Source organism: Centropristis striata, chromosome 2 (assembly GCF_030273125.1).
Source record: "Centropristis striata isolate RG_2023a ecotype Rhode Island chromosome 2, C.striata_1.0, whole genome shotgun sequence".
NCBI classification, from domain to species: domain Eukaryota; kingdom Metazoa; phylum Chordata; class Actinopteri; order Perciformes; family Serranidae; genus Centropristis; species Centropristis striata.
The window spans coordinates 32,523,828-32,534,648 of NC_081518.1; the positions used below are offsets into that span (position 1 = coordinate 32,523,828).

Here is a 10,821-nt window from a genome sequence, read left to right on the forward strand (position 1 = left end):
TTACTGACCTGTTCTCATGTGTCTCATCATTTTTAGAAAAGTTCCAATCAGGTCATAGTGACTTATGGTTTCACTGTAGAAAACAAGCAGCAGCATCATGATGACCAATTATTTTTTAAACAGAGACTCAGATCAATACATTTCATCACTCCATATATAGATCCCCCCCCCCCCCCCCCCTCTTCCTCTCTCACAGCCCACTGCTCTGTGACATCTAAAGTGAACCATATGAGACTTATGACCATAATCAGAATCTGATTTGCTTTATTTATCAATTGTACAATTTGCATAGAAATGGGACTTGATACAGCACCATCGAACAAGTTAAAAGGTTAAACAAAGTTAAGCACAAGAATTATAAAATAAAAATGATAAAAATGCTTTGTTATGCTACATATACTCTTTGGTATACATTGTGTTCCTCATAATGTATCGGATATCTATATAAATATATTAGCGGTGTAAGAAAATATCTACACAGTGGAGCATCACGATATTATGTTTTTTTAATACTGTATTGAGTCTCAAAAACAAAACATACATTTTTAATAAATAGTTTACATAAAAAGATTTTTAGCAGACAGACCGAAAAAAAAAAATCCAAAAAATAATTTCTAAAAAAAACCCCTGCATAATGGGGTATTCAACTGTTTTTCTAAAATGAAATTTAAAAATGCTTTAAATATCGCAATATATTGCAATATGTTGAATTGTAATCCCAGTATCATTATGCATATTGTAATTCCATATTCTTGCCTATTTTATAGTAGATCTTATATGTAAATGTATATTTCAAATACATTAAAAAAAAAGAATAATTTAAGATGACAACTTTCCATTGCATTATATCACCTTTACCAATTATAAGTGATGCTTGTGTAGCTCTTATATTTACATAATTTGTCTTTTTGGAGCAGACATTTTGCTACTAGATATGGAAATGTGTCAAGCACCCATTAGTCATTATTCTGTTTTATTTAGCTCACTCACTATGCTTTCATGTGCATCACAAACCAAAATCACCCTAAACCAGTGTGAGACAGCATCAGTAAAAAGAACTAATTAATAATGAGCACATTGATCCCTTTAATAATAAATTAATTCATAAATGGCAGACATGGGGTACAATCCATTTGACAGTGATTATTTCTTATGAGTTATCAATTTATCATGAAGGCCACTGCTGTGAGCAGGGAAGACACCCAGAGGAGAGAGGGAGGAAGCCCTGCAGTGCCTCCATCACTGACATATGAACCCCCCTGAGAGGAATCACCATATCTGCATCCCTTTGATAGTCTGTTACTATAGTTACAAACTACAAACTTTTTAACTCAGTTAAAAATAAAATGGTTACTTTATAATTTTTCATAGCGTTGAGCGAACTAAAATGTAAAGACAAAGTCTGTCTTGGAAGTTCTTGAAGAAAACATAGTATTTATTTCCACACAACATGATTCTTAATGTAAATCATTTTATTTGTCACAGGAAGTTACAAACATAAAATGTCACCTGGTTGAGCGGCGGAGAACTCCAGGATCCAGCAAAGCCTTTATGAAACAAAAGTCACCACAGTGCCGGACACTACACAGCAGGCCAGATCACAGAGTTAGCAGAAGGACCAGGACAGAAACTGTTCTATCCTAGTCACATGCCATCACTGGACAATGTCAATCAGAAGATTACAACATATATTCAGCAGAGCTGACGAAGAGGCGGCTGGATAGGTTTGCACAATCTATGATGGTTTATATTTCACCATAGGTGGGCCAGTGTGGTCCCTTTTCATTTTGGGCCCCTGGCATTAGCTTTGGCACGGTAAACATTATAACATTATCAGATTTACTGTCATATTTTTTCTGTAATCAGTATATTCTATAGAGACAGAGCTTCACTGATCAAACAAAACCAAGCAGCTACATTAAATCAAATTCTGCCTGAACCACTTCAAGTCTTACAGAGGGCTTCTCATTTTAATTGTGCTGCAAATATAAATTAGTATCTCAGTTAAACCTTTGTTTAATAAGGCCATTAGAAAGCGTTTCTTATTTGATAATATCACATTACATATAAAACAAGAAAAAAAAGGTGAGGAAGTTTATGGAGAAACAGGTCTTTCTAGATCTGATGGCAGTGATGGCAACATTCTCGTTAACATCTGGTTAAGATCCAAAGAAATAAGTTTGTCATTGAAAAGGACCCAATAAGCGTTCTCAACAGTACTCATTTTGACATGTTACATGAGGTAAGGTGTAAATAATACCATTATTGATGGTTGGATTCCATTTAACTGGCATTGTACATGTGCCACAGTGTCACAGCTTAAGGATTGAAAACAGTAAACTTTTGCAGGAAGTCAGTTCAACTGGATATGCTGCCAGTAGAGATGTTCCGATGCCATTTTCCCTCTTCCTGGCACAGATTACAGTACAGTACCTCTAAATAAACTGCTCTCCACCTTGGAAAATACCAGTCACCCTCTGCACAGCACAACAGGAAAACAGAGGAGCATGTTCAGTGGCCAGTTGCTGTCACTGAAGTGCTCAGCAGACAGACGGAGCAAGTCTGTTGTCTCCTGGGCCATATGCCTGTCTATACAGGGGGAAAACCGCCAAAACCGCCAAAACCGCCAAAACCGCCAAAACCGCCAAAATGTCTTTTCAGTTACTGGCTTCATTAGCCCATATTGCACTTGTCTACAGTATTTATTATTATTGATAATTATTATTCACCATCTCATATTTTATAAAGTTATTTCAGTGCGTATTTTTAATCATCTCTAATTCAGATTTTAAATTCCGTCACTGAAACTTTTTTTGAAACTTTTCTGCATTTTTACTCTTACTGTATTTTATTTTTCTATCTTTGACTTTTGAACAGTTTTGTGTGAACAAGTCTTGTTGTACTGTTTGCTCTTTGCTGTACTGTTTGCTGAACAGTATGTTTGTATAAGCTACTGGATACCTGAATTTTCTTGATTTTAAATAAAGTATCTATCCGTCTGAACTTGTGTATCTGCCAAATGGATCAGATACCAGTGAAATACAAAATGTAATTATAATCATATGTATAATAATACATAAATCTTTTTATAAACAGTTGTTTAGTACTAACCATGTGTGGGTATGGTTTGGTCAGTCAAAACTGAAAAATAACTTTTTAGTAAAAAAAAAAAAAGAGTACAGTAAAAGTAGAAAACAGAAGTGCAATGGCAACTAAAAAAAAATAAATTCAGATCTGTACCGTGTATGTGTCGCTCTCAACAGGGAGGAGAAAGAAGCAAAATGGCACACTTGTTAACTACTTCCATCATTGATTTCAGATGCAGTGATCATTTTTTCCAGAGCTAAATGATAAAAGTCCCTAACGGGTGCGCCACTTTGCTTCCTTCTCATCTCTATTGAAAGTTGCACATGTGCAGTACTAACTAAGCGTGATTTCAGGCATAATTGGCTTGCGAGCTACAAGTGTTTTTGTTGTTCCTTTATAGCTCAGATAGGCTAAAAAAAACATCTGACAATGAGGTATTATATATGAATATAAACATATATAAGATTCTGATTATGGTAATAGTATTCGAAAAATGACCTAGCATAGAGAGCTTTATGTTCCCTCTTCAATAACTTTCTTATTGAACAAAATGGTATGTAATGGTGACTAAAATAACGTTAATGTTATCGGTAAAACCTTCTCCTACTATGACAAGTCAAAATCTCTGTTATATAAAAGGTCTATCTGATATTATCATTCACTTGTCTTGCTTCATTGCAGGAGTTATGTGGCTCGTACAGCAGGACGGGCAAGTCAAAGCTGACTTTTTGAGTCGTGTGGGGAGGTGCGCTCTAAAACAGGAAGCAGATGATTATACTTGGGCTTGATGGTGATCTGTAGAGTTAAAGAGTATGGATCTGTGACCACAATACGGTGCAGAGCAGAATTATCCTGAGGATCCCCCTCAGCCTCTCCTGGAGTGTCTGCTGGGTAGTGTTTGTCACCTGGGAAGAGTGAAGTGTCCAAGAGAGCAGACAGAGATGGAGAAAGCAATAAATGGTTAATAAGCATTTGTGTTACAGTCCCATCACTTAAATGATCTCCATAAACTAGGAAATTATCAAATTATAATGGCTGAATTGATGGTAGATGATACTTTAAGCTTTCAACAGATACCATGTAAAGACCAAAACCAACAACACATCAGTCATTTGCTCAATACTTCTTCACCTCATTCTATAAAAAACATATATCACTTAGCATTCATTCATCACATTGTAAAGATGCACTAAATATATAATTTACTTAAAGTTACTACAAGGAGCTGAAGTCAATGCTGATCAGCTGGGAAAATCCTCCTAAACACAAGCTTGTCTTCAGCTAAAGGAGTTTCTTTTGAACCTGCATTATTTCGTCAGAATCCGACTCCGTCACGTTTGCTTACGTCAAATAAAGGCAACAATATTAAATTGAGGCTGTTTCATAACCAGTTAAAACTCCCTTGTAGTAACTTCAACATGCTCCTCTGCTGGTTTGTGGGTTGGATGGGATAGACAATCAGCACCTGGCAGCAGTGATATGTAGGGATCATCTTTTTGGAGAACAACTGGCAGCCACATTTCACAGCCCTCTGTGGCACGCCGGCTGGAGAAGTTGTGGAGGTCTTTCAACAAAGGGACGCGGCACATACGGCTGAGCTCATAGAACTGTGGAGGGGGAATCCAAACCTCCTGTGCCTTGAAGCTTTTGAGGACCTCTGAGGGTGTGGACCACTGCAACACAAAGAGGGAGTAAATGTTTAACATCTGCAGGTGTGCCTTTTTCCTTTAGTTTTGGTATATCAAATAGCACTAAATCCTCTTGTATCTGTTAATTTGATCAGCTGTTGTTATGGAGAAGAAACCAACCAGAGCTACTGTTCTAATGAGAAACAAACACTGCGCCCAAAGTGAAAACCACAGTGCACTTTGCAAGCTGTTGGTGATTAATTTAAGTCTTGTGCCTAGGTTTTCATAGTCAATGTCAGAATGTCGAGGAAAAAACTGGCGATCATCATTCCCTAAAGTCCAAAGTCACATCATTACTTGTTAATCTAATTTCCAGCATCTGGAGAAACTATAGGACACTGTTTCTTAATGACCTCAAACTGGTTTGGCATTTCTGTTCTGCATTTTCTTGTTACTCACTGACTGACATACTGAACCAGAAAGGTTATGCAGGAAGCTGCAGCAATGGGAATTGTTTAGCACTTCTGCAAGAATAAAAATGACATAACTATTTTTTCAATCATCAGAACAGTTGTGATTATTATTTTTTTTTATGAATTTATCAGTTTATTGTTTCATCTTTAAGTATTTTATATTATAAAATTGTAGATTGCCCTGTAAAGCACTGTGGTTAACATTTGCTATAAATATGCTTTAAAAAATGATTTAATTTCATGCATCACCTGAAAGCGCACTATTTCCTTTTCATCTTCAAGTGTGTGTGGGATCTCCTGCAGGCAGCACATGAAGAAAGCGGTGTCGTACCTCCTCGCACCGTACCGGCCTATGGGGGTCAGCCAGTTGCTCCACTCATGCAAAGCCCAGATGTTGGGCAACACCTCCAACTCTCTGCACATCCTGATAAAGTTGGAGGGGTCCTGGTTCACCAGAGCTCTCCACTTGGTTAGTTCACTACTGCACAGGTCGTTTAAGCTGTAATGTTGTGCTTGGTCAGTGGCATACCTGTCCTCTATGCTTTTTAACAAACTTCTCTCCTCTAGTTTAGACACAACCAGGAGCAGACCGGACTCCTCGAACGTCTCCCTCAAGGCGCAGATCCGGAAGGCGACCTCTCCCGGGATAGGAGAGCCCAGTTTCAGTCGGTCTGTGGCGAACAGTGGAGGTCGAGTCTGCACCGGCTGGGTGACACTTCTCAAACCAAAGTTAGCAGAGTTCCTGAACGATTTGAAAATGTCGAGCCATTCACTCGAAAAGTCCGAAGGGTCCACCATGCCACCGGGAAACACATACGCATTAGGCATAAATCCACTTTTGCCGCTTCGTTTAAGCAGTAAAACATCGTAGTCAAAGCTGGACTTGTGCGGCAGGTGTGACGGTCCGGAGCTGCTGTCCGGCGGTGCACCTGGAGCAGCTGTTAGTGGTGTCCTTGACGATAAAGTGTCCGCCCCGCGGCTGTGGCCTGCGGCTAAAATAAGAGTGGCCGCCTCCTTCCAGTGCTTCAAAGTGGTGTTCATCCTAAACTACCACAGTGTTTTCTCAATTTTCACTAAACGTTTGTAAAAGTTAGACTCCCTTCTTGCTCAGCCACTCGCGACATTTGTTTTGGTTGAAGTGACGAAAACATTCAGGAAGGACACGAGCGCATGGGCCTCGAGCTGATATCGCCCCCTGCAGACTGGATGACTCACAGTGCTGCAGCTGTACAGCTAACCTGCCATGTTATCTGGCATTTTACAAAAAACTTCACCAAAAGTGTAACATATGACATTTATTGATCATTTCACTCAAAAAGCATATATCAAAGGATGGCTATTGGTATATTAATAACACTGTGTGTAAATTATGTAACTAAAGAGAAATAAATGACTTAGGCAATTTTTTCTTAAGCAAGATATGGTAACACTTTATTTTGAAGGGGTCTGTCACACAAGCCTGTCAGAAACATGACATAAAACGTATCATGAGCATTAATGTTACTTCAAAGTGTCATTAATGTTCATGACACATCCCATGTCATGTTTATGACACACTCATGTCACTCTCATGTAGACACCTTAGAGTAAAGTGTTACCTATATTAGTGTCAACAATAAAACACTGATAAACTAAACTGATAACTAAACAATCTCCCTCTAGCTCTTCTTTACTGGGTTCTTATTTGATGCATATAAATGTGGCAAATTGTCAAAGAAGTGATGATCTTAAAGGGGTAAAATCACATGATCTGATCAACTAGGATGTAGGCGATTTTACCATAGGTTGCCGGCATCATGAGGAGATGATTTAGGCAAAAAAAACAATTATGACAAAAAAATGACTTAGGGGATTATTTTAACAATGTGACATTATGTTTCCTCAACATGTTGGATGAATCAGGAAGCCCAGAGATCTCAGCAGCTAAACTACTGTATTCAGTAAACTGTGAAGTGAACCTCTGGTTTTATCCATTTTGGTAACAATACAATAAGGCGCAGAAGATTTTGAGTTGATTTCAGGGAACAAATGTGGAACAAATAAGGAACTTACTGTTAGAGCTTGTCTGGTAGATGATTGTAATTATAATAGTAAAATCACTTCAACAAGTCATAGTCACAGTAAAGCAAGTCATCTGGAATTCATTTAAACAAAGCTAGTTTGTGCTGCAGGCAGTTCTGGTGAGTTTTAATACATAAAGCTTGAATTGCTGTTGCTATGTGTTGTATCGTTTCTGTTATTTGTGATTATGGATAGACTAACATGTAGAGTAGGCTATTGTAATCTGATCTCAAATTTTTTTTGTTGTTGTTTTTTTTTTTTTTGCTTTACAATCTCGCAATATGGTAAGATGGATCAGGTTGTGTAATAGCTAAAAGGCCAGTAAAATAGAATTATATTCTGCCCAATAGTCTTCCTTTGTATTTAATTATTGCAAAGTAATGTCTAGTCCTAAAATAGTACAAAAGTAGTATAAATAACCAGCCTGTCCCATTTGTATTGTTGCACAGTGGAATTCTCCCAAATACACATTGTAATCTCTAATAGAGACAACCTTGCTTTGTGAATGAGGTGTTTTCCATTGTGTTATTCTACATCAGGGTTGTTTTTTTTGTTACTTGCCAGTGTTAGTGAGGGAGTGCCAATGGCATTCCCCTCGGCTGGGTTAAAGCCCCACCAACTCCCCCTCGGCTGGGTTAAAGTTCTACCTATTGAAAAACTATGTAAGGCAATTCAGATTAAACATTACTTTCATACGCCTTGCCATAATCAATCTGCAGGTGCTGTGCAAAGACAGAATGGAGAGAACCGGAAAAAAAAAATTGACTGTTATTGTGAATATAATGGGCATACCAGTGGCAGCTCCTATTGCTGCCTTTCCCTCGCATTCACCTCTAAATATTGCAATGATGGAAAACTCTCACACTAACTAATGAAGAATACTAAGAATTATGTCTGTCTGTCACAGCCCTATATTCACAAGTGATAGATGCCTGTCGCTCCTGTCAACACTGATTACCACAACATCCAGCCAGATGACTTCGGCTACCTGGAACAGTAGAAAAGAAACACTCTCCAGCACAGGTGCTCCATTCCAAGTACTGCTCACCAACAACAATGCTGTGAAGTGTGAATAAAGCCCCAAATGGATTCATGCTTTCCACTGCAAAAGATTGACAGACCAGCTGGATGATAGCATGCATACCAAAGATGATTGATGGCCCACTACTGTGACAAAAGCATACTAACAACTAATATCCAAAATATTCACATCATAGACACAACCATTCCTGCATCCCATTGACCAAATGCCGTCAGCCATATACTAGGATTTAACGGTCTTGTTTTGCCTCTCTAGCTCTGTGTTGAAGGAAACTATTTTACAGTGATTAACAGATCTCTGTTGGTTGTCTTGTGAGAGAGAGCACAACGGTTAGTTCTTCCATTTATAGTTTGAATAAATTATGTATTAATATAAACATTGTACCTTTTTATTGGCTGTATCATGTCTAAATAATCTTTGAAATCTTTTATTTTATTTCTAAAAAAATATTAAAATGCATACCATTTTAACAATTTCTGCTTTCTGGCAGTTCACCCTTATGTGAGTTAATGGTTGGATTAATGGCATTTCAATGGTGCCATATTGTCTCTGTGTTAAAAGGATGTGACTGTTTTATGCAATGGGTCTACATAAGCTCTTTGCAAATCAGTTTAACTGAAATATCAAATTCCAGTAAATTAATACATCTGTTTCATGCTTTCTCAGAAATCATTTTTACCATTTTTTTGGGCTCAAAAGCCTGAATTGTTGCTGCAAATGTTCTTAGTCAGATCCTAAGCCCCAGTGAATGTGTCTGAAGCCTGGCTTCTGTTATTGGTCATAAGTTTTTGTTCTCAGGGTTACTGAGTTCATATGCTAATGTGTTAGCAGATTACCGTGAGCCGGGGAGGCTGCAACACATTCTTTTACAGGCTTCATTAAAACATGTCTGTTATAATTTAGCAAGGGCCCCAAGAGCTGCAGCCACCAGAGGAAGTCACTAATACAAATCTATATTAGATTATAAGATAGTAAAAATGTCCAGATTGTTGTAATTTGACTATATGCCCTGTATTATTTCATTGAGAATGCCATTTTTTGAAAAGAAGCATCCTTTTCTAACATTATCACATCATTGAATGGGCATTATCAGCAGTTACCATTCCTTTCAGTATTCTAGTAGGTTCAGTAGGTTATCAGCCCATTCAATGCTAAGCCCTATGGTAAGGATGAAAAAAAATCCTGGTTAGGCGTTATAAAAGATAGTTTAAAAAGTCAAATAAACGCATGTAAATTCTGAAGTGAAGCAGGTATGAGAACTATCAAAAGTGACATAGTTACGTGGGTTACAGAAAAACTTGACACACTGAAAGTGACAAGTGACGTCACTTCAGATAACATTGTTTACTTTTGTTTTCACATGGGACAAGAATCCTTGGTTTGTTTGACCTATCAGCCTCCCCTCCCATTCAAACTGAGAGCGACTTTCCATGCTTTACACTCTGTTTCCTTGCTCCATGCTTCGCTTTTACACTCTGTGACATCGCGTCTGCGTTGGCATTAATCATAATAAGTACTGTCACTAGAGGGCGCCACCAACAACACATGTTAACAAAGCTGCCAGTTTTTCTTTGGTGCATTTCTCACATCACTATTTACATTTGCATCACAGTTAATGCATTTCTCAAAACAATTAGTACAAACTGCAAAACCTAGTTGATAACCTGCGAAAAGCGTGTCACTTGCTCAAAATGGATAGCTCATCCCTCAAAAGCAAGTATTCATGTCAATGAAAGTGTCAGTGTCATCAAGATGAAAAGTCCTGACACCATGTTTATGAACAAGATTACATTACATTACATTACATGTCATTTAGTTGACGCTTTTGTCCAAAGCAACTCACAATAAGATAGTCAAATGGCTTTGTCATGTTTACATTATGACAGTTTACTCTGTAAATGTTTTCCAATGCAAAAAAGTCAGATCTTGGTGACATTACCTGAAAATACTCAAGGCAAGACTCTATACTATTTGCACAGCCATTTGAAAACTACAGTACAGTTAAACATTACTGTATTTAGTGAGGTAACTGAGTACAACACACTGAATATATGTTTCACATTTTATTGCATGTGCTCTTTGCAATTTGAATTTGTTCACAGCATTGTGCAAAAGAACAAATACACCCTTATTTACAACAAACATAAACTCCCTTTGGGTAGAGCTACAATATTACAGTACATATTGGAACTGAACATACAACATACATAGTATTTTAATCCATTCATGCACATCCAGATGTTCCTCTCTGCCTGGCCACATAGTTTCCTCTACATCACAGCCAATATCATCTCTTGCAATGCAGCGAGGAAAGTTTCTCCTCAAGTGGTGAATCCACCCTCTGCAGGACTCTGCTGTGATGTCATCGCATGTCAACCCCTTCCTCCCTTTACCCTCAACCCTCTTCCACGAGGCTGACCTTTCATTCCTGTGTCACAGTATTGTAGAAATGGTCCACACTATGTCCTGTTTGGTTCATATATGCTTGTAAAGTGTTTATGGGTTTATAGGTTTATGGGATTCAGCTCAG

At 37.9% G+C, this 10,821-nt stretch overlaps 1 protein-coding gene across 2 annotated transcripts; it reads right to left on the minus strand.

Moving 5' to 3' along the window:
• nudt19 (nudix (nucleoside diphosphate linked moiety X)-type motif 19) lies at window positions 1-6,304 on the minus strand. Of its 2 annotated transcripts, XR_009389359.1 has the most exons (4): window positions 5,438-6,304; window positions 4,553-4,760; window positions 1,510-3,992; window positions 1-73 (listed from the first exon to the last, which is right to left on the minus strand). XR_009389359.1 is itself a non-coding variant. In XM_059323981.1 (3 exons), exons 1-3 carry the CDS (start codon window positions 6,227-6,229, stop codon window positions 3,802-3,804), a joined length of 1,191 nt encoding a protein of 396 aa, XP_059179964.1. In that variant the 5' UTR covers window positions 6,230-6,304; the 3' UTR covers window positions 1,455-3,801. The 2 variants fall into 2 exon arrangements, 1 of the variants encoding a protein (XP_059179964.1); XM_059323981.1 differs by lacking the exon at window positions 1-73 and having other exon boundaries at window positions 1,455-3,992.
• Between the last annotated feature and the right edge of the window lie 4,517 nt (window positions 6,305-10,821).

Coding starts and splice junctions, on each gene's coding strand:
- nudt19 (XM_059323981.1), bottom strand. CDS start 6,229: ATGAACACCACTTTGAAGCACTGGAAGGAGGCGGCCACTCTTATTTTA. Junction 4,761..5,437: donor AGGAAATAGTGCGCTTTCAG/GTGATGCATGAA, acceptor TTTGTGTTGCAG/TGGTCCACACCCTCAGAGGT. Junction 3,993..4,552: donor CTACATATCACTGCTGCCAG/GTGCTGATTGTC, acceptor CACTCTTCCCAG/GTGACAAACACTACCCAGCA.